The sequence below is a fragment of the Schistocerca piceifrons genome, chromosome 5, assembly GCF_021461385.2.
Source record: "Schistocerca piceifrons isolate TAMUIC-IGC-003096 chromosome 5, iqSchPice1.1, whole genome shotgun sequence".
Lineage (NCBI taxonomy): Eukaryota > Metazoa > Arthropoda > Insecta > Orthoptera > Acrididae > Schistocerca > Schistocerca piceifrons.
Window position 1 is genome coordinate 62,935,972 of NC_060142.1, and position 25,301 is coordinate 62,961,272.

Sequence of the window (25,301 nt, forward strand, 5' to 3'; positions counted from 1 at the left end):
AATTTTAAACAGTTTATAATATTGCAGTAACCTTTTGAACAACCGATTCAGTGTTTTAAAGAGCCATAAAACCTTTTAAAGAGCCATAAAACCAAGTGTGGGAGATAAAAGAATCATTTTATGTCTTGTATTGTTACTAAACTTATAAATGTTCAGCTATGATAGTCATAACGGTGCACCCTCCCCTGAGGGGAATGGGGAAGAGAGAGAATTGTGCATACGTCATTCTGGCATTAAAAACATTTACTTGATTTTCACATATGTAAAACGAAGTTTTGATCAGTATACTGTAAACAAATTGAATCCACATAAACATTTTAATCTGCATCAGAGCTCCCTTCAGTGTGTCTTTCGGGCAATGCTCCATCACTCAACAGACCGTGGTAATGTTTTCCGTATTCCCTTTGGAATGTGAGCAGATATTCAGTTTTCACTGTTGCAATCTGATGTTTCTCCATGTGTACTTTGGGCACATATATGTATGCCGTAGGTGTTTCCTTTGTTTTCGAGGCAACTTCAGTAATGGCTCCATCAAAATTCTGTCTTATAAAAGAGTGAGGTTTGTATCTGTCATAGTGGGGTACACAGCATAGTGTAGAGTTTGTGGCTGACCATCTGGTAACCTATAAAGTTGAGGAACACGTTCTTCAGTGCAGAGTGGCTGATGAAAATAAGAGGATTCCTCCTCACCTTTCAATGATTTGTGCCCATCTTTCAGGGAGATACTGTGGCAAATACTTCCATTTCTTCTATATATTAGAATGAATAGAATCACACACTATATCTGAGAGACCTATAAATGAGTTTCATGATCTTTTTGTCAGCTGCTTCTCCTCCTCTGCTAGCGAATTACATGCAGAACATTTATGACACCTTGTACATCGAAGTAATATTCAGGCTGGAATTAAGATACTTCTGGCTATAGTAGTGTGATTCAAGTGAAGGATAACTCAATATGCACGGGATTCTATGATCATCTCCACTCACTAAAAATTTGTGATGTGTGAAATGTGATCAAAAATACCATCAAAGTGTTTTGAAGAAACATCTCCCTCCACAGTTTGTCACATTCAAGGTAGACATGAAAAAAATTACTTCAAAAAATATTTTTTCTAGATGAGGGAATAGTACTTAAATTTCTTCAATTTTATATATTCCCTGTTATTCGATCTCCGCACGTGGTTTGCAACAAACTGGAGCTGTTGGTTTGAATTTCCATCTTCTTAAAAGCAATGTGTATCTTGATTCAGTGGTCTGCATCAAATAACAAACAGTCATTTCTTCCTGTTTTCCGTTGTTCCAACTAAATCAAAGGCAGTTAACTTTTTTTTGCTAGATATGGTTTTTTTTTTTATTTTTTTTTATTTTTTTATTTTTTTTTTTTTAAATATGAACATTCTTCAGTGGCCCATAACACTTGTGTTACCAAACGAAAGCGTTGGTATGTTGATAGAAACAATAACAATAACAAACACACACACAAATTTCAAGCTTTCACAACCCAAGGTTGCTTCATCAGGAAAGAGGGAAGGACGAAAGGATGTGGGTTTTAAGGGAGAGGGTAAGGAGTCATTCCAATCCCAGGAGCGGAAAGACTTACCTTAGGGGGAAAAAAGGACAGGTATACACTCGCGCACCCACATATATATCCATCCGCACATATACAGACACAAACATACATTTGTAAAGGCAAAGAGTTTGGGCAGAGATGTCAGTCGAGGCAGAAGTACAGAGGCAAAGATGTTGTTGAATGACAGGTGAGGTATGAGTGGCAGCAACTTGAAATTAGCGGAGGTTGAGGCCTGGTGGGTAACGGGAAGAGAGGATATACTGAACAGTAAGTTCCCATCTCTGGAGTTCTGACAAGTTGGTGTTAGTGGGAAGTATCCAGATAACCCGGACGGTGTAACACTGTGCCAAGATGTGCTGGCTGTGCACCAAGGCATGTTTAGCCACAGGATGATCCTCATTACAAACAAACACTGTCTGCCTGTGTCCATTCACGCGAATGGACAGTTTGTTACTGGTCATTCCCACATAGAAAGCAAAGAAAAAGAATGACCAGCAACAAACCGTCCATTCGCATGAATGGGCACAGGCAGACAGTGTTTGTTGGTAATGAGGATCACCCTGTGGCTAAACATGCCTTGGTGCACAGCCAGCACATCTTGGCACAGTGTTACACCGTCCGGGTTATCTGGATACTTCCCACTAACACCAACTTGTCAGAACTCCAGAGATGGGAACTTACTGTTCAGTATATCCTCTCTTCCCGTTACCCACCAGGCCTCAACCTCCGCTAATTTCAAGTTGCTGCCACTCATACCTCACCTGTCATTCAACAACATCTTTGCCTCTGTACTTCTGCCTCGACTGACATCTCTGCCCAAACTCTTTGCCTTTACAAATGTATGTTTGTGTCTGTATATGTGCGGATGGATATATATGTGGGTGCGCGAGTGTATACCTGTCCTTTTTTCCCCCTAAGGTAAGTCTTTCCGCTCCTGGGATTGGAATGACTCCTTACCCTCTCCCTTAAAACCCACATCCTTTCGTCCTTCCCTCTTTCCTGATGAAGCAACCGTTGGTTGCGAAAGCTAGAATTTTGTGTGTGTGTTTGTGTTTGTTTGTGTGTCTATCGACCTGCCAGCACTTTTGTTTGGTAAGTCTCATCATCTTTGTTTTTAGATATATTTTTCCCACGTGGAATATATATCATCCTGGAGATGTGTTTATTAGGTCTCCTTAATCCAGACAGCCAGTTTTAGTAATCCCCCCCCTCCGTCAGGTGGCATTCTGTCTTTTCCTACATTGTCGATATTCCTATCTGGAATTTCCATTGTTTGATTTATTCTTTCTTTTTGTAATTTTTATACCTAGAATTTATTTCAATTATTTATATTTTTGTATGATATAATTGTACCATTGCAGTGCAGTGACCAAATGTGAGCAGAGGTCTGGTTACTACACTGGAAGGTATAGCACAGATAATGCTTTACACGGATTACCACAGAGAGTACAGTGAATTTAGCTGCAATGACACGTAAGAGTACAGCCATCCCTTGAATATATGGGAGTTGGAACATGCCTCATCTATGATTTGTAATACAATGGGAAAGCCAGAGAAAGTGCTTTCTTATGATGGCGAAGCACTTCACCAGCTGTAGAGGATATGTATTGAGCTAATAATTAACAGCCATTTGTTGTAGATCTTTGAACCTATAAAGTTGTCTATCACCATCAGTGTGGTTTCTGAAAGTTTCAAAAGCAATTTATGGTATAGTGTCCAGCCAGGAGCCCCTTCAATACTCCATATTTACAGACAACTTCTTAATCTGATTTTGGAATGACTGTCAAATGTTTTTACAAAGATTTTCTCACTGTGTGACAAGCTCGCCCATATTTTATGTAAGTGGCCAGCCAATAACAATTTCCTGTGACATTCTTGTTGCTATGTTTCCCCTTTCCTTAGGTTTTACTTTCTTATGTAGCATTTTCCTTCTTTTCCTGCTTTCTTTGAGTGTGTGCTTTAGTTTTCTTAGGTCTGTCCACATTCGTTCCTTTTAATGTGTGTCAGGGCGCTGATGACCTCGATGTTGAGTGCCCATAAGCCCCAACACACCACCATCCTCGACAGCTGCAATTAATGTAGACTAGAAGTAGGATTGAAAACTGCAGCAATAATTTTTCTTTGATAAATCAAGATAGCAGAGCTGGAATTCTCAGTAAAATTTAGTTCACTGGAAAAGTTAGAGAAATTTAGGATAATTCTGGAAGACTGTTAAGGGCATTGAACTGTTCATTTTTTGAACGTAAGTAGGCTTCCACAACCAGTGTCATTTTGAATAAAATAATTTTATGTATTGGGCTGCACCGTCATAAAATACTAAAGCAATTGCCGAAATTTTGACTGACCTGCTGCAGTCCTCTTCAGGGTGGTTAACTGTTGGGCACTGTTGAATGTCTTCCCATATATACTGCTTTATTTCGGTTATCTGATGTCTATATACTTTTGCATCCAGAAAAGGAATAGCTTCATCATTTTCCATTTCTTGTTTGAACTGTATGTTCTGTGTAAGATGTTAAGTTGCTCATAAAACCTGTGTAGTTCTATTTCTCCAGTTGACAATATGACAAATGGGGAGTCTTCGTACTTCAGCCAGTAGTGTGGGTGCAGTGGCATGGAATTTAGCACGCTCTGTTCGAAAGCTTTCATGATTATGTCAGCCACTACAAGTGAAAGGGGAGAGGCCATTACCATTCCATCTATCTGCTCATAAAATTTTCCCTGCCAACTAAAATATGTTGAAGACGAGCACAACCACACCAGGTCGCAGATGTCTGGCGGTATTTGTTCTTGTAGGATATTGATGGTTTCAGCTACAGGCACGCTGGTAAACAATGACTTTACATCAAAGCTAACTGTGAGATCCGTAGCTATTACTTGCTGTGAGCTGGTTGAAATGCATAGAATCCTTAGCATATACCTTGTGTGGCCAACCAGCATATGTAATTTGTGGGCCAGGCATTTTTCCAGGTAATATGTGGGCAAGTTGACCTCATTGACAACAGGTCCCATAGAACAGCCATCTTTGTGAACCTTCAGTTCTCAAAATATTTTTGGTGGCACTGGAATTTTCGACATGAGCCTCTTAGCTGAACAAATTTATTCTAGAAGTCGTGAGTAGGGCTTGCCTCTTCGCTGTGGGAGGTGTCTGCAACCGTGTAGGCATGGTTCTGCGTCACGGAGGAATCAAACCCATATTCCAGAGTGACCACAAAATCTGAAATCTGTTTCGGCCCACTAAGGATCCCGTGTCTGCCCTCCACATTTCAGGCATCTACAAACTTCAGTGTGAATGCAGCATAGTTAGTGATGGTGAAACCAAGAGACTACCTTAGCGTTCACATGTTGGAGCGTGAATGTTACGTACAACTGGACAGAGCACAAAGTCAGCTATAGCTGAACATCAGCAGGAGTGTGGCTGTACTATCAATTTTCGAGAAGGTTGTGTTCTTGCACGGCAGCCTTGGATGCAACAGTGAAAAATATGAGACCATTGAAATAATCAAATGCCCTAACAGTACAAGGTGTGATTGGAAAGTTTTAAGATTGGATCTGCTACTGCTTATTGGTTTGGTGGGCAGGTACACGGAGGGTGGGGAATGAGTCATTGTGTTGTCCTTGAACGCCCTCTGACAGGAAACTGTTTCCTTTATTCAGTTCGTTGTGGCAGCTGGTTGAGTGTGGGTCTGTTAGGGCTTGTTGCCGGATTCTGTATGCGTGAAAATGGACATCAAAATGGAACAATGAGTTTGTGTGAAATTTTGTTTTAAAAAACGCGGAAATCAGCTTCTGGCACTTATGAACTATTAAAAACAGCTTTTGGAGATAATTGTATGAACCAGTCAAATGTTTTTGTCAGGTTCCACAAATCATTTGAAGATGAACCACAGTTCCGCCTCAAAAACGAATGAAAATGTTGTGAAAGTTCACGACTTGTGCACTCTGATCATAGACTTACAATTAGGGAAATTGCTGATGAACTTAAATTAAGTTTCTATGCAGTTCATTCAATTTTTACCGAAGATCTGAACATGCATTGGGTGTCCGCAGAATTCATTCCAAAGTGTTGTCAAGTGTCACTTGACTTGCAGTGTACCAAGAACTGATTAATCAGACTGAAAATGACCCAGATTTGTTAACTAGGGTAATTACAGGTGACGACTAATGAGTATATGGGCATAATCCTGAACCCATAGTGCTGTCTTTGCAGTGGAAGACTCCAGGTTCACCATGACCAAAATAAGCACGGCAAAGTCTGTCGAAGGTGAAGACAATGTTGGTGATTTTTATTCTACTGGTATTGTGCATCATGAATTTGCCCCTGGAGGACAGACAATTAACCTGTCCTTGAGCGTTTGTGCGTAAAGTTGCAGAAGAAAAGGCCTGCATTTTGGTAAGACAGGAGTTGGGTGCTACATCATGACAATGCTCTGGCTCATCGTGCCTTCTTCAAGCGAGCTGTCACAAAAGCAAGTCTGCAGCGGACCGATGACAATCGTATCATAACACCTCAAGAAATGTTTGAATTCTGTAAAAAAATATCGAAGGAATTACCTATGTTTTTGTACAATGTGAGGAAATACAAGAAGTCTATGACAGTGTCTTGAAGGAAAGGTACAACACTTGTCGGAATATTAAAGGCACTCGATCTTTTCATTGTTTTGCACCCCATTCACACAACTTACTGAAGTGTAAGATTCGCCTGATAGTGAACTTCATCAGTGTGGAAAACTTGTACAATTGGTTCTTCAAAATAAAGACATAGTGGCTTGTGCTTACGATGAACAGTGATGGATTGGCGAAGTTGATAATATTGACTGTCAGAACCAACGTGTACATGTTGTATTTAAACACCCTCTATGACCAAGGACATCTTTTAAAAAATTGAGAAGGATCAAGTTTGGATGCCACTTAAAAGTGTACGGAGGAAGCTGTCTCCCATGGAATTTACAACTGTGGCTGGGCGAACTCATAATCTAACACCCAAAGTGAGTGAACAAAATCCTCAAATGTTCAATGGGCAGTGTACTAAAAACAAATAACAAGAGAACAATATAATGTAATTAGTAGGCTTATTTTCATTAAAAAAGTAAGTAATCATAGATATGATTAAATTATATACTGTAATTGATGTATTTTATTCCATAAGCCTTGATATCGCAGATGTTAAAAAACGTATTTTTGACTCGTGTTTGTAATTGAATCTCAAAGTTGAAATTTATACTGAAATTTGATATCATAAAGGTCTATTAACTGTGAAATTTTCAGATTTTTATCTGGTCCCCCAACAAAGATATTGCAGGCCACAAAATGGAAAAATTAAAAAATCCATTTTTAAAATAGTGTATTTTTTAAGTGTAAGCTGCTCACCATTGATATAGTGTAACAGCAGAAAAAATATTAAAGCTGAGAAATTAATCTTTCTTTGGAAAACTACCATTCAAATATTGTTTTTTTTTTTAAATTTGTGGCTGATAACTTTGAACTATTAAAAATATATTAAAGAATGCATTCGGCTAAGTGATAATGATGTTAATTTGTAGCGCAGAGTATGTTGAACTAAATGCATTTTACCTGAAAGGCATAGGACAATCAACTACTGAATAATTGTAAAAAATTTAGATGCTTGCAAATACAAAAAAAAAAAATGCATGCAGCCTGGAACAAATATGGCTGCCATTCCAAAAAAAATTAAAAAAATATATATTTGTAACTACTAAACTTTAGGGAATTCACCCAGCGAATATAAATTTTTTGAGATGGTCGAGCAACCAATTATTTTTTTCTTGGACCACTTGGTATGGATTGGCCCTATTTAGATCAAGTGTGGTTGATCCGCATGGATGGTACAAATAACACATGGAAGTAACGAGGACTTGCAAAATGGATTATAGAGACGTTCATGTTCAGTCCAACTTGTTACAACATTTGATATTGCTTTGAATGAGCCAGTACTGATATGTCACTTCAGGTGGCAGAAATCGAAAACAGAAGATAGTCAAGGAAAAATGTTCAGATTTGTGTAATCTTTTTGCAGTCATACTAACTGTACTGTTCAGTGTTCACACACATCGTCATTTGCTCCTAAAGTGGATCTTTTTCATTATGTGCTCTCGCAATGAAAAACAAAGTATGTCTCCACTGTCACCCATTCCAAGGAAAGGTGATGTAGTTGTCCAGTTGCAATATACTGCAGATAAATTTCCCTTAAAACAATGATCAAATGTAGATCACCCTAATTATCACTTAAAAATAAGGAGGCTAATTAGATAACACAAGACAACAAATTTGAAATTAGTGTCTCACCACGAGATGAAAGTATGTATTCTGTACTAAATCAAAATTGCTAAAATCTAATCAGAAATGTTCCACCATGTACCAATTTTTCTGGAGAAGATACGCCACACACATCTATTTTGAGAATCTTTGAAACGACTTGGTAATAGTACAGGAGGAATATGTAGTTGATTAATATTCAGATCATGTAATAAAAGTAATTGTTTGTTTTACAAAATGAAAATAGTATGAAAAAGCTGAATAAAGCTTCAAATATACAAGGTCCGGCAGAAAAACCTCCCCTTTAAGGAAAGCTAATAAAAACAAAACCAAATAAGGTAGAACAATTTTATTTATACTAAATAAAAGTACATATTATGCCATTTTAGAAAATACTCTTATGGTCTTACTTTTTAAATAAAACATCCCTTAAATGGCTTCCTGCACTGTCGACACACTGTTTGAGTCTTTCCCTGAAGTTATTCATTACTCTTTGAGTCATTTCAGGTGGAATAGCTTCAACCTCTTGTGTAATTGCTTCTTTCAGGGCTCGTAAAGATTGTGGACGTTGTTCATAAACTTTTGCTTTTAAATAGCCCCAAAGAAAGAAATCACAGGGCATTAAGTCCGGCGATCGTGGGGGCCAGCCAATGTCTCCACGCAACGAGATCACATGTCCAGGAAACATTTCCTTCACCAATGCCAGTGACTGCCGCACTGTGTGGGCAGTAGCACCATCTTGCTGGAACCACACGTTCTCTATTTCACCAAAAAGCTCCCTTAGTTGCGGTTGGAGAAAGTCGCAGAGCATGGCGCAATAGCGTTCACTGTTGACGGTTAAATTCCTGTCATTTTCTTCGAAAAAGTAAGGACCGATCACTCCGGAATTGTAAACAGCACACCATACTGTTACTTTAGGGCTATGAAGTGGTCGTTGATGAAGTTCTTGGGGATTGTGTTCACACCAGTACCTGCAATTTTGGCTGTTCACTGTTCCGGCAAGGTGAAAGTGTGCTTCATCAGAAAAAATCACAATATTGTTGGGACGAATGTTCCGAAGAAGGTCTTGGCACAAACTTACACGGACACCACAGTCTCGTTCACTCAGTTCCTGCGTAGTTACAATTTTGTAAGGATGCATTTTAAGATCTCGATGCAAGATTCTTCTCACACTTCGATCAGATATCCGTAATGCTGCCGCATGCTTTTTAGTGGATCGTCGAGGAGATTGTTGAACTGAAGCTCTAACTGCATCAACATTTCCGGGGCCTGTTGCAGTCCGTGGTCGTCCAGGTGGTTTCCTTTTTAATGCGGAACCTGTCTCACGAAAGTTAGCAACCCAAGAATAAATTGTTTTCTTATCGGGAACAGGGTCCCGTCGTCCGAGCGCAAAGCGAACGCGAAAAGCACGTTGAGTATTAATAGGCGATTCGCCATTTTGAATAAAATCTTCCACTACGAAGGCACGATGTTCACCAGACCACGCCATGGCGTACACTGAAAACGGCACGTAGGCAGCTACTTAACGACGCGCCCCCCACCACTCTGCTCCTTCTACTGTCCGCTGCACGTTACTTTGTAATCGGGGAGTTTTTTATGCCGGACCCTGTACTTACAGGTTAGAAACTGTTCCTGGATTGCTTTCCATCTGTGGGTGGGTGGATGGATGGATGAATGAATGAATGATGAAACTTCATGTCTAGCAGTAATATCTTGGGGAAATCACTCACCATGCCCCCCCCCCCCCCCCACACACAAAAAAAAATCACTCACCATGTCCCCCCCCCCACACACACACACACACACACACACACACACACACACACACACACACACACACACACACACACACACACACACATTGAAAATGTCTCTCAAAGGCCACTCTTTGACTACATAAGGGTCTTTCCTTGCCCTACTATGCCAATGACACAAGAAACAGCAATATTTTGTGTAACCAGTCTGCATTCCCAGAAGTAGTCCCCGAAAATTGATCCTTTAATTGAATGGAATGGGCCACTGGTATCATAGATATCTTGTTCCCATTACGTAAGAGAACAACTTTGAGACTACTCTTTGAGGAATCTTTAAATTCCTTTACTACTTCTGGATTGTGAATCATCCCAAATTTTGTAAGCAGCCCATTTATGTCATTACAATATACCACAACCTCTGTCATTGAGAAAAGAGTGGGTAGACCAAGCACTAATGTTTGGTTGTAACAGGTTCTTTTCTTGAAGCTTACACGGTTGTATAGTTCTGCCTGCAACAGTGGCTGCGGTTGCTGCAGATGGCATGTACTCAGGATCTTCATGATCTATTGGTCTATCGCTAACATTGTCCGTTCCATTGTGATTTTGAAACGGCAAATTGCAAATTTGTATAAGAAACTGTGTGTTTTTATTTACTTGAGACTTCTTTTACTTTTGTTAAACAAAATTAGCAATCTGTAATGTGGTTTGTTTCCTCCACAACTGTGGTATGGCATAGATGGGTGGGTTCCGTGCAACCAGCCTCTTAGGCAGTGGAAGCAACTCTTCTGTGTTGCCCAAGAGTTTGACAGATGTCAGACTTAGTAGTATCCTTACCACACACATAAAAAAAATATTTGGTGAATTAACACACTTGCAAGACATCACTGAGTGGAAGTAACGTGATCATGTACAAACAATATTCTTCATGTCAGTGGATGCACACACATCAAGAATCGATACTGTTTGTGTTATATCCTAGCCAGTAATGCCACCCGAGCCCGCTGCCAAAAGGTTGGCAGCATCAAAGTCCGGACGCCGTCCGCATAAGCAGCGCCAGCGAGACAGGAAATCGCCGCAAGTCTGCGCGCGCCACCGCTGGCTTCTGGTTTCTTAAGCGCTGGAGTCGCGAGCGCTAGGACAGTTTTGTATACTCGCCACCGAATTGTGTACTTGCTAGTCAGTTGTGTGTTCATCGCAGCAGAGTTGTTGTTTGTCGTCAGCCGACGCTGACCTAGCCGCTCCGACTCGAACTAGACAGATCTCTGTAGACACGGAGTTCACTACTGTGTTTCTGTATCTTCGTTAATAAAGATAAGTACCGACTTTTATTTAATCAGAGTGTTTGGGTTTTCATCTTTCTGTTCACTGTTCCAGCGGACCGGTCGGCCCGCTATTAAAAGTGTGGCGGTGACTTCGTAAGCCGTTTCTACAGCGAATTGTTTGTCGCTACGAACGCCGCCAAAAAAGTTTGATCTCTCAGTGAGATAGTAGATTGACAACTGCAACTTTCCTTTACCTCCCCCCCCCCCCCCCCCCTCCGAGCAATAATATTCCTAAAATAACAACTGTGATAAGTGCTGCAACAACAAAAACACAGATATGCAGATAAAATTGCGTTTCCAGAAGAAAGTTTAGATGATAATGGGTTTCACCATTGTAATCACCACATATTTTTGTTGTCACACTGTGCAATGGGTGATGAGGGAACTATTCTGCTACCTGAATCAATCCTAAACAACATGCAGGAAACACCACTGCAATGTGTGTCGTGTCACTGTAGAAAGTGAGGCAGACTGGTTATTAAAGAAACTTTCAAACAACTATATAGGACAAAATATTTTTATTTTCTCAGATACAAAACTTTACAAAAATCAAGAAAATGAGAAAGATAACAATATGTGCCGCTTTTCTGGACAAATCTGCTGGCAGCATCTATTAAGTAACAGCATTCACAACTGAGAAATACAAAATATGCCTTCAGCCACTTCCCGATTCTTATTTGCATGGCAATTATAATGCATGAATATCAGGTCATCTTTGCTTTCATTGTGGAGATCTAGTCTTCTAAGTGTACTAGTTGCTGCTGTAGAAGTGAGTACTGTAACAAAAAAGTGAGAGCACAATTAAAATTTTTGGCATATAAGAGGAATGTCTTATTTGCTACCATATTGTAACTGGTTTGGCCAAAACACAAATTAGTATGAAATTTTGAATAATTTCAAAAGTATGCGAAATTTAAGCTTTGAAGCTATCAAATAGCGGATAACATATGTGAGCAAAATTTGTTATCCACACTGAAAACTATCATTTGCAAAATGATATATTATACACTAAATTAACACTTCCCTTTGCCTTTGGTCTTCACCCAACTCCTGCCAGTCATAGTGACTATGAAACTGAATTTAAAAATGCTAGTAAGTTGCGTAAGTAATACACATTAAGATGATATTGAATCCTTTATGGTACACTCGATGCATTTCAGGCATAGCCCATCATTGGATAACCTGGTAACAAATAATAAAGAGAAGTGCAAATAATGCTATACAATACAGCTTTACCAAAGAAATGAGGTTACATAAATCTCTAATGAAATTAATTGTACTCAATTTTGAAGAATTTAAGTACATACCATTTAAGATCATATGCACCGACAACAATGTTGAATAATATCCGTACAAATGTCAAGCAGAACATATGCTGTAGTATGCAAGAAGTAAACCTAACCAATAGCTGACTACAGTTACAGTGTGAAGACACCATAATGGAGCCATAGGGTAAGCTCGTATCACTAGAGAGCAGCACTTTTGATGTTTAAAACAAAATGTTACTATAAAATAATAAAAGCTCAATCAACCCTAATATGCTATGTCAAATGTACAACCATTATAATAGCCTTGTACAGGCATTAAATTTACAACAATGTCACTTAGAATCACATTCAGTACGTATGATTTGTTGATAATTTCAGTACAAGGCATTTCATATCAACACCAAGTTAATTAAAATAAATATTTTGTTTTTACCAGCAAAGTTGTGTACGAAAGTCATCAGTAAAACACAATGCAAGAGTTTCACAAAACAAACTTACTGTTACAAGTCATCTTTACATTTGCAATATGACTTATGAACAAATCATAGCAAATCCGGTTCTATTGACATTTTAAGTCTAATGTCTTGTGCTATACTTTTTTTACAACTGATCTTGCACATTAGTGCTGACTGAGCTTTCATTTTACAGTAGCATTTTAATTTTAAATGTCATCAGAAGTGCTGCACTCTAGCAATATGAACTTAGTTATTGCACCTTTAGCAGTGCCCTGACACTAACTGCAGTCAGCTACTGATTAGGTCTACAGCCTACTTCTTGTATACAACAGCACAAGTTTTGCTTGACACTTACAGACATTATTCAATGTGCCTGACAATGCATATAATCTTAGATGGTATGTACTTATAATGTAATTGGATAAATAAAAAGTCTACTCACCAAGCTGCAGCAGCACATACACATAAAAGGTTATACTTATGCAAGCTTTAGGAGTCAGTGGCTCCTCCTCCTGACACAAGGGGTGAAGGGAAAAGGACTGGAGAAGTTCAGGAGAAGGCGTAGATTTCAGAAAAATCACACAGAACTGCAGGTCAGGGGAGACTTAACGGACGGAATGAGAAGGAAAGACTGAGTGTTGGGGACTGCACCAGACGAGATTTGGAAGCGTGATAGCTTGAGAGTGGAAGACGGAGATTAATGCAAAAACATTGTGCATGAGTTAATAAGAGTGAAAAGCTAAGTGCATTGAATACAACGGAGGTGGGAGGGTGGTGGCAAAAAATAGACAGGTCGAAAAGTGAAAGATGTAGAAAACTAAAATGGAGTAAAGAAAGGAGTAGTTATTGTGAAGAAACGCTGAGACAGAAGAAATTAATGCCAGGTGGGTGGCAAGAACCAAGGACATGTTGTAATGCTAGTTCCCACTTGCAGAGGTCTGAAAAACTGGTGCCTGGGGGAAGAATCTAGATGGCACTTGTGGTGAAACAAGACCGAGGTCACAACTGCCATATTGTAGAGCAAGCAGATAGTCATGGCGATGTAAAAGACCAGTGTTCACATAAAAGATGGTATAGGACACTTGTGATTTCACAGGCTCCTCTTCCTTTGATAGAATACATTTTGCGAACTACAAGGGTGGTATAGGTGGTAGTAGAATGGTGCTTAGGCAAGTCTTGCACTGGGGACAATGGCATGGGTAGGAGCCATGTGTGCAGAAGGAGCATAGGGTCTGATACAGACATTGTGAAGATTGGGAGGGCGACAGATAACTATACTATGTGTGGTGGACAAAATCTCAGACAGAATGGATCGAATTTCTGGGCTTGATTTCAGAAAGTCATTGCTTTGTTGAAGTAGCTGATTAATACATTCAAGACCAGTATAATACTGAGTGAGAATTGGTGTGCTCCAACTTGACGGATCAGCAGTACTAGGATTGGATGTGATGGCAGGGAAAATCTGCTTTGTAACTAGACTGGTGGAGTAATTCATCTGGTGAAGACTGAGGTGAAAATGGTAGTGTATCGCTGTAAAGAATCTACAGCCAAACAAATATGTTTGCTTTGAACGCCAAGGTAGTATGGGAGGGAATGTCTGACATGGAAACAACAGCACCCTTTCCATGTCGAACATTCCCTCTCATACAGCATTGGCATTCGAGGCAAAGGTACTGTTGTTTGTTTGTAGGTGTAATGCAGACAGATGTGTGTAGCTGGCCTTCAGTACTACATACATAATAGATCTGATATTCAACTTGATAATTAACAATTGCAATACATTTATTATCTTTGACATTTCATGTTCTTAGATTTCCATCCTATGGAACTCCTATCCCCACCTCAGCAGGTAGCGTTTTCTGACTACTATGCACTTCCATACAGTCACTGGATTGTTAGCTTGGTACCAGCATCTACAATTTAAAACTCCTTACCACTTATTGATTACTCTTAGCCACAAACACCTTTTCTCTGAATATGTATTTAGGGACGTGTTACCTCCCATTCAAGGAACGGGACGTATCACTACACTTTTGCGCTTATCTCTCTAACCTGTGGCTCCTACCCCTGTGACTGTCCTCGTTGCAAGACTCGCCATATGCAACCTCCTACCACCACCTTACCACTTCTGTAACTGGCAAAACAAAGTTTTGCAGCACCTTGGTTCCAAGAGTACCGGAACCTGTACAGAAAGTTTGAATAGATATAAACATAAACATCATTTCTGCCATTTTTATTGCTCAATGGAAACCACACATTGCATGTTGTACCACCATACAACATGAGCCGTGTACCTCCTTCCTGAAGGAATGACTGGAACTGATTGGCTGTCGGACTCCCTCCGTCTAATAGGAGCTGCTCATGCATGTTTGTTTACATCTTTGGGTGGGTTTAGTGACATCTCTGAACAGTCAAAGGGCCTGTGTCTGTGATACAATATCCACAGTCAACATCTATCTTCAGGATTTCTGGGAACCAGGGTGACGCAAAACTTATTTTGACGTGTGCACTACCAATAACACATACTATACCACCTGTGAAATGACAAATCATATACCAGCTGTCACATAAACATTGTTCAGCCTTTTACATCGCCATGACTACCTCCAAGTTATCAATTACTGATGTATTCCAGCAACACACAATATCCTGTTGCAGAGAATGCTCTAGAATGTGACAGTTGTGACCTTGGTGCCTGTTTCACCACACACATCATCTGGATTCTTCCCCCAGACACGAGTTTCTCAGAACTCTGCAGGTGGGAACTAGCACTACATGTCCGTGGTTCTTGCCATCCACCTGGCCTCGGTTCACATTAATTTCTTCTTTCTCGGCATGTCTTCAAAATAACTACTCCTTCCTTCACACCGTTTTAATTTGCTACATCTTTCATTTTCCGACATGTCTATGTTTCACCACCACCCTCGCACCTCTGTTATATACAATGCACTTAGCTTTTTTCACTCTTATTAACTCATGTACAATGTTTTTGCAGTAATATCTGCCTTGCATATTACAGTGCCTTGCACCTTAAAGCTCTCACGTTTTCAAATCTCGTCCGATGTAGTCCCCAACAATCAGTCCTTCTTTCTGATCCCGTCCGTTAAGTCTAACTGACCTGCGGTTTGGGGTGACTTTTTCAGAATCTACCCCTTTTTCCTAAACCTCTCCAGTCCTTTTCCTTCATACCTCTTCCTTCCCCTTCAACCCTCCTGCCAGGAGGAGTCAGTGGCTCCAAAAGCTTGCATAAGTATAACCTTCTTTTATGTATGTGTTCTCCTGCTGCCCTTTGGTGAGTAATTTTTTTTTTATCTATCCAGTAACATTATATTGTGAAAAATTGGTTATTTTCAATGGTGTGTAGTTGCATTCTTCAAAACTGAGTACAATTTATTAATTTCATTAGAGGTTTATATAACCTCATTTCTAGGTAAATCTGTATTGTACAGCACCATTATTTGCATTTCTCATTATTATTTGTTGCCAGGTCATCTGATGATGGGCTTGGCCTGAGGCAAGTCAAAAGCACAATAAAGGATTCTATACCATCAGGATCTGTATTACTTACACGACTTGCCAACGTTTTTAAAACCATGTTCATATTTACTCTAATTACGGTTGCACACTTCTACCAGGATTTCAGGTCCATTTTACAAGTCAAAGTGACATTTCAGGGTACCAATAGACAGAAACTATCACAAATATTAAAATGTATAACTGCGTATGATTTATCATTCATTGTTGAAAATTCTCAATCTACACATTTTGATGTAAGATGGCAAAATAGGTATAACACATTCTTCATATTACTTTAGGAGGAAAACCTCATTAAATAGACATTTCAAATGATACAATACAAATAGGATTGTTATCTCTGTGATTTTTGAAGTTGTTTCAGTACAACAAAATTCTTATTTTCTAAATGGCTTACCTTCGCAACAGGAAGTGCTGATATTTATTACTGACTGTTTTAATACCAAGATTTCAAATAACTGATATCAGTCATTCAAAACCGAATTCTTGCCTTTTTTCCTTTATTTTAGATTCTGCTGTTGAATAATATTTCATTCTCACAAGGATGCGCTTTGCTTTCTCCATGTCTCCTTCAGCAAATGAACTTGATAAATCTCTGTAAACAAAATTTCTCAGTTGAAATACTGAGAACCTAATTATGATGTTTATTTACATTGAAAGTTTAAAATGAAAGGTGAGCAAATTCATTACACAGAAGGCACACACTTAACTGCCAAAAAACTGAATCTTTGCCAAATAATCCATAAGTTGTTTCATTGGTGCCAGTTAAAGGATAAAAAAAGAGAAAAAAATTATTACAGTAATATACACAGTAGGGCACGGAAACTTTCAACTTCTACTTGACTATGCCGCAATTCACAAATGACGCCTAGCAGTCAGTTCATCAATCTACCTTCAGATTATTTCTCTACCGTTTCAATCCCAAATAGCGTGTGAGACAAAGGAATGCTTAAATATTTCTGTGCATGCACTGATTTCTTTTATTTTATTATGATCATTTCTCCTTATGTAAATGGGTACCACCAAAATATTTGGCACCCAGAGGAGAAAGATGGTGATTGAAATTGCCGAAAAGAAAAACGACTGTTTTACTGATTCTGTGACTTTCTCTCTCGTTTCGCGATACAAACGAGCTGCACTTCTCTAAACTTTTTTGATGCCCTTCATTGGTTCTATCTAGTTGGGATCCCATACTGTACAGTTATACTCCGGAATAGGATGGACAGGCATGATGCATGCAATCTCTTTAGTAGAACTGCTGCATCTTTTAAGACAACTGCCAATAAACCTGTTTTTGGTTTGCCTTTCCCCAACATTTTCTATGTGACCATTCCAATTTAAGCTGTTCACAATTGCAGTTCCTACGTATTTACACCTTTTAATTTGGGGGTTGATCATATAACAGCTTGCTTTTAGAGCTCTTGAGATTGGTTCTGATCTTCTGATGGCTTTACTAGACCAGGGTTTCCCATACTGTGTTCCATGGAATACTGAGGGTTTGTGAAAAGTGAGTCCTCAAAGAAAAACTGTTAACAACATGGCTTTTTAAAATTTTATTATTGCTTTGTTATTAGTTAAAGATTTAAAATTGAGGTAATCACAGAATAAAACATGTCCATTTTTTAAAAATTTATTAGCCTTTAAAATAAACCAGGTGTTCCATCAAATACATCAAAGTACCAGCACTCTCAAACAGTTCCATCAGAGGAAAATTTCGGTATCTCTTGTACTAGACAGTCAATGACAGCATCCTCTGCAAACAATCGAAAGGGGATACTCAGATTTGTCCTAAATTGTTTATATACAGGGTGATTATAATTCAAGTTAAACTTTCAAAATGCTGTAGAAATAACACCACTGGTCAGAATAACGTCAAACTGCAACGGAATATTATCGGAGAGGGGGGAAAATGTATGGCAGAAGAAAAAAAATAAATAAATAAAAAATAAAAAAAGAATAGTGCGAAAACTGATCAATAGATGCCAAACGTAAATGAAAACACCTGTCATGCACATGACTCATTGAAGTTGGCATAAACAAGCCAGGTACACAGCTTTTCCTCCTTCACGTCTGCGACGTTCATCATGACTGTCTCAATGCAGGATCGCACTCTGCTTGTAAAACTGTATTACAAGAATTATGACTGTGCACATGTCGTTCTGCAGATGTTCTGGACACTGAAGGGTTTGAAAAAAGGCATTGGTCTGATGACTACCGTGGGTCTGGGGAAAATGATTCGGAAATTCGAAAAGATGGGTTCTCTTGGTATGCAACCTGGTACAGGGAGGAAACAAATTGACATCAGTGGAAGCAGTGGCCACAGCAAAGCAGGAGGAGACGAGTGGTTGTATGCAAACATGTAGTGCATGGAGAATTGCCTGAACATTGGACACACCCATGAGTATAGTGCGTAAAATCCTACGAAACATCCTTCTTTGCTATCCGTTCGAAATTACCCATGTGCACGAGATGCTTTCTGTTTACCTGCCAGCAAGCAAGATCGTTGCTTTAGAATTTCTTGCTCAGATGGAACTGGACAATGATTGGCCGTGGGAGATTTTGTGGACAGATGAAGCCCACTTCCATCTGACAGGATATGTCAGTACACAGGATTGTCGAATATGGGCAACGGAAAATCCACACATAAATCACCCAGTACCACTTATCCTGAAAAAGGCCACTGTGTGGTGCGGGTTTACAGCATCATTTATCATAGGGCCATATTCTTATTGAAGTGACGACAGGTGCTTCCGGCGCTGTTACCTGTACCATCACTGATAAGCGCTACAAGTGTCTTGTGCAACCAGGTCATTCCAGCTCTCCAACAGCGTGGATGGGATCATTTTTATCCAAGAGGGCACACCTCTGCACATTGCAAATCCAGTTAAGCAGCTGCTGAAGCGACATTTCGGAAATGCTAGAATCAGCAGCAGCCATTTCCCAGCAGTCTGGCTGTCCCGATCACCTGATCTTAATCTGTGTGACTTCTGGTTGTGGGGCTCTCTGAAAGATGATGTGTTCAGTATTCCGATTGCAAACTTAGCTGCATTGAAGGTACGCATTGCGCAACATTCTCAACGTGACCCCAGAAAAACTTCGATCAGTTGTGGAACATGCTGATTCTCAATTACAACTTGTTGCAAGTCACACAGAAATTAATAATCCAATTTGATTCTGATTGATGCTTTTTATGCAGTTTGTTGGCCTCAGGACAATTAAAAACTGACTTTTCCCATCCAACGTGATATGACCTTGCCGTGGTGGATGGGCTTACGTAACTAACAGTATCACACCTGTACACCCATGCACACTGAATAGTACAGTTTGTTTAACATCAAACGTACACCTTAGGCATTGTGCGATTCATTTGCCTTTCGTAGTCGACCACTATTAAATTATGATGCTTACTGCGCCATTGATTGCTACATTTTGTAACTATTTATTTTTCTTCTGGCACATGTTTTCCCCCTTATTTCTACAGTGGTTTGAAAGTTTAATAATCATTCTGTAGATTAAGAATAATCCCTGGGAAACACCAGATATCATCACTTCTGCTTTACTTGAAGACGTTGCATAAATTACTATATACGATATGATCTTTCCAAAAGGAAATCGCTAATCGAGTCACAAAACTGAGATGGTATTCCATAGGCACGGAATTTGATTTGAAGTCTCTTGTGAGGAACATTGTCAAAAGAGTTCTGGAAATCTATATTCAATTTGAGATCCCCTGTTGATAGCACAAATTACTTCGTGTGAATAAAAAGCTATTTGTGTTTCACAAGAGCAATATTCTCTGAATTCGTGATGATTGATTGTAAGTAGATTGTTTTCTTAGAGGTAATTCATGATGTCCGCACACAGTAAATATTCCAAAATTCTACTGCAAATCAAAGTCAGTGATATGGGTCCAGAATTCAGTGGAAGATTCATTTCCTTTCTTGGGTGTTGGTGTGACCAGTGCAACTTTTCAGGCATGGATCTTTCATAAAGCGAGCAGTTGTGTATGACTGCTAAGCATGAAGCTGTTATATCAGCATGCTCTGAAAGGAACATAACTAGTACAAACTGAGGTGACCAAACTCATGGGATACCTCCTAATATCTTGTCAGACCACCTTTTGCCAAGCATAGTGCGTCAACTCAATGTGGCATGGACTCCAAGTCTCAAGAAGTCCCCTGCAGAAATGCTACGCCATGCTACTTCTATAGCAGTACATAATTGCAAAAGTGTTGCTGGTGCACGAGATTGTGCACAAACTGACCTCTCAATTGTGTCCTGTAAGTGTTCAATGTCAGGGGATCTGGGTGATTAAATCATTTGCTCGAATTATCCAGCATGTTCTTCAAACCAATGGCAAGCAATTGGGACCCAGTGACATTGTTGTTTTGGAATATGAAGTACACAAATGAAAATGGTCTTCAAGTAGCCAACCATAACAATTCCCAGTCAACAATTAAGACTTCAAACGTGGAATAGTAGTTGGAGCTAGATGCAAGGGACATTCAATTTCAGAAATTGTTACGAAATTCAGTATTGTGAGATCCACAGTTGTCAAGATATGCCAAGAACATCAAATCAGGCATTACATCTCACTACAGGCAATGCAGTGGCCAACAGCCTTCACTTAACAACTGAGACCAGTGGCATTTGCGTATAATTGTCTGTGCTAACATACAAGCAACATTGTGTGAGATAAGCACAGAAACAAACATAGGATGTACAACGAACATATGGTGTTGTTCAGTTACACCAGAGGACCCAGTCCATTCAATGTAAACAACAACCCACACCATTATGAGACCACTTCCAGTCTGCACAGTGCCTTGTTGACAACTTGGGTGCAAGGCTTCATGGGGCCTACACCACATTCAAACCATACCAACAGCTCTTACCAACTGAAATCAGGGCTCATCTGACCAGACCACAGTTTTCCAGTGTCCAACCAATATGGTCATGGTTGGTTGGTTGGTTGGTTGGTTGGTTGGTTGGTGGTTGGTTTGGGGAAGGAGACCAGACAGCGTGGTCATCGGTCTCATCGGATTAGGGAAGGATTGGGAAGGACGTCGGCCGTGCCCTTTCAGAGGAACCATCCTGGCATTTGCCTGGAGTGATTTAGGGAAATCACGGGAAACCTAAATCAGGATGGCCGGACGCGGGATTGAACCGTCGTCCTCCCGAATGCGAATCCACAATATGGTCATGAGCCCAGGAGATGTGGTGCAGGCATTGTCGTGCTATTAGAAAACGCCAAATTTCACTGCAGTGTCCAAACACACATGTTCATTGTACATCCTATGTGGCAGGCAGCAAAATGTGTTTGGGTACTAGAGGAATGTAGCACAAAGCAAGTAGCCTAGAAACAGAAAGTTCAAAGTGCAAGTTTGCACCTTAACGCAATTGGCAGGTCGAACCAGTCACTGATACAGGCAGATCATTGTTGGTTGTGTTGGAAGGTGATTGCTTGCAACTTGGGAAACTCAATGAATGAATGGTCACTGTGTATTTTTACTTTATTTATTTATTTACCGAGCGAGGTGGCGCAGTGGCTAGCAAACTGGACTTGCATTCGGGAGGACGACGGTTCAATCCCGTCTCCAGCCATCCTGATTTAGGTTTTCCGTGATTTCCCTAAATCGTTTCAGGCAAATGCCGGGATGGTTCCTTTGAAAGGGCACAGCTGATTTCCTTCCCAATCCTTCCCTAACCCGAGCTTGCACTCCGTCTCTAATGACCTCGTTGTCGACGGGACGTTAAACACTAACCACCACCACCACTTTATTTATTTACTTTTTTTATTACATACATTCTATAATATTTCTCTATTTGGTCTATGCTTCATCTTTTTTAATATATCTGAAGACATTAATAGCAAGAACATCCCAATACTTTTACAGTTAAAATATGTACCATTTTATGTTGTCATAATCACCATATTGGCTGAAAGCGGCACTTGTTAAAGCTGATGGGTTGGACTGTATTCTGTAATCCTACCCTGACAAAAAAATCGCTTGTTCTAGCCTTGAAAGATGTCTCACGTGGGAAATACTAGTTTTGAGTACGCAGTACATCTTCTAGTGGCAGGTATCTGAGAACATGAATACAATTCTAACTTCCTGTTGTATCTCTTTGATCTTAAGTACTTCTCACTTGGAAACCAGTTTACACAAAAAAGTATAAAAAAGAATGCACTAACTGATGTTGAGCTATAGACCAAGTAAAATTACTTGATAGTGAACATCTGTCACTTTCTGCTTCAGTGTTGCCAGGCCTGCTGCCGCTACCACTCAGGTGACACACAAACATGATGCGTCACTTCACAAATGCTGTTAACGTGTAATGCAGAGTAATGTTGGAAGTCACTGCTGCGAGGTGTGACGGAAATGAGAGCTGCTCTGTCAACAGCAGATTTGAAGTGACCAATGACTGAACTGCAGCAGACAACACATTTTGTAGCCCTAAATTTAAACCCATGTCCTAACTTAACCATGACCTCACAATTTTAAACGTATCCGAGAAAACAGCGATTAACAATCTGCAGCAGAACTAAATTCACAATCACTTTGTTCACAGCAGTTAAGGCTAACCTCTAAAAGCAAACACAAGACGGAAAATTTTAGTACTAAGTTTGTACAGCCCTCTTCCACAGCAAAATTTCAGTTTCAATGGTGAAAGCAAAATGTAATTTTTCTGTGAAACTACTATCACACTGGCTACATGGTATGCCGCATTACCATCTGATGAGCAGTCCTGTTTGGCACTTGGTTGCGGATATAGGCGACATGAGCAGATTCCAAATGGGGGGAAAAATGATAGAAACAAAAAAATGAGCAAATAAAGTCAATACAGTGATGAAAATGACACGACAAACCATTAGAACTAAAAAATTACATTTAAATCAATTAACTGAATATAAATGATGATCAAAGTTCTTTGATTAGATTCCAACATTCAACCTTATACACAACAGTGCCATCACACTGCTGATCTCTATAGTTATAATAACTGTTCATGTGACGCAGAATCACGCCTTGTGCAGAGGGATCCAGTAGTGATTGGTTAATACACCTACATCTACATGATTACTCTGCAATTCACATTTAAGTGCTTGGCAGAGGGTTCATCGAACCACTATCATACTATCTCTCTACCATTCCACTCCCGAACAGCCCGCGGGAAAAACAAACACCTAAACCTTTCTGTTTGAGCTCCGATTTCTCTTATTTTATTTTGATGATCATTCCTACCTATGTAGGTTGGGCTCAACAAAATATTTTCGCATTCGGAAGAGAAAGTTGGTGACTGAAATTTCGTAAATAGATCTCACAGCGACAAAAAACGTCTTTGCTTTAATGACTTCCATCCCAACTCGCGTATCATATCTGCCACATTCTCTCCCCTATTACGTGATAATACAAAACGAGCCCTTATTTTCACCCTTTCGATGTCTTCCGTCAATCCCACCTGTTAAGGATCCCACACCGCGCAGCAATATTCTAACAGAGGACGAACGAGTGTAGTGTAAGCTGTCTCTTTAGTGGACTTGTTGCATCTTCTAAGTGTCCTGCCAATGAAACGCAACCTTTGGCTCGCCTTCCCCACACTATTATCTATGTGGTCTTTCTAACTGAAGTTGTTCGTAATTTTAACACCCGGGTACTTAGTTGAATTGACAGCCTTGAGAATTGTACTATTTATCGAGTAATCGAATTCCAATGGATTTCTTTTGGAACTCATGTGGATCACTTCACACTTTTCGTTATTTAGCGTCAACTGCCACCTGCCACACCATACAGCAATCTTTTCTAAATCGCTTTGCAACTGATACTGGTCTTCGGATGACCTTACTAGATGGTAAATTACAGCATCATCTGCGAACAACCTAAGAGAACTGCTCAGATTGTCACCCAGGTCATTTATATAGATCAGGAACAGCAGAGGTCGCAGGACGCTTCCCTGGGGAACACCTGATATCACCTTAGTTTTACGCAATGATTTGCCGTCTATTACTATGAACTGTGACCTTCCTGACAGGAAATCACGAATCCAGTCGCACAACTGAGACGATACCCCATAGGCCCGCAGCTTGATTAGAAGTTGCTTGTGAGGAACGGTGTCAAAAGCTTTCCGGAAATCCAGACATACGGAATCAACCTGAGATCCCCTGTCGATAGTGGCCATTACTTCGTGCAAATAAAGAGCTAGCTGCGTTGCACAAGAACGATGTTTTCTGAAACCATGCTGATTACGTATCAATAGATCGTTCCCTTCGAGGTGTTTCATAATGTTTGAATACAGTATATGCTCCAAAACCCTACTGCAAACCGACGTCAATGATATAGGTCTGTAGTTCGATGGATTACTCCTACTACTCTTCTTAAACACTGGTGCGACCTGCGCAATTTTCCAATCTGTAGGTACAGATCTATTGGTGAGTGAGCGGTTGAATATGATTGCCAAGTAGGGAGCTATTGCATCAGCGTAATCTGAAAGAAACCTAATCGGTATACAATCTGGACCTGAAGACTTGCCCGTATCAAGCGGTTTGAGTTGCTTTGCAACCCCTAAGGTATCTACTTCTAAGAAACTCATACTAGCAGCTGTTCATATTTCAAATTCTGAAATATTCCATTCGTCTTCCCTGGTGAAGGAATTTCGGAAAACTGCGTTCAATAACTCCGCTTTAGTGGCACAGTCATCGGTAACAGTACCGCTGGCACTGTGCAGCGAAGGTATTGACTGCGTCTTGCCGCTTGTGTACTTTACATATGACCAGAATTTCTTCGGATTTTCTACCAAATTTCGAGACAATGTTTCGTTGTGGAACCTATTAAAGGCATCTCGCATTAAAGTCTGTGCCAAATTTCGCGTGTCTGTAAATTTAGCCAATCTTCAGGATTTCGCGTTCTTCTGAACTTCGCATGCTTTTTCCGTTGCCTCTGCAACAGCGTTCGGACCTGTTTTGTGTACCATGGGGGATCAGTTCCATTTCTTACCAATTTATGAAGTATGAATCTCTCAATTGCTGTTGCTACTGTATCTTTGAATCTGAGCCACATCTCGTCTACATTTGCATAGTCAGTTCAGAAGGATTGGAGATTGCCTCTTAGGAAGGCTTCTAGTGA

The 25,301-nt window shown here is 39.9% G+C and overlaps 1 protein-coding gene across 2 annotated transcripts in view; it reads right to left on the reverse strand.

Annotated features, from left to right (window-relative positions):
- Positions 1–11,418: 11,418 nt before the first annotated feature.
- The window catches only part of LOC124798721 (iron-sulfur cluster co-chaperone protein HscB), a 40,048-nt gene continuing 26,165 nt past the window's right edge, over positions 11,419–25,301 (reverse strand). Inside the window, exons 3-4 of one of the 2 annotated variants that reach the window (XM_047262245.1) lie at positions 16,574–16,771; positions 11,419–11,695 (exon numbers count right to left, since the gene is read on the reverse strand). In XM_047262245.1, coding sequence (XP_047118201.1) covers positions 16,645–16,771 — 127 coding nt within the window. In that variant the 3' untranslated portion in view covers positions 11,419–11,695; positions 16,574–16,644. Of the gene's footprint in view, positions 11,696–11,736; positions 12,102–16,573; positions 16,772–25,301 lie in introns of those variants that run through there. The other variant, XM_047262246.1, reaches the window with a different exon arrangement.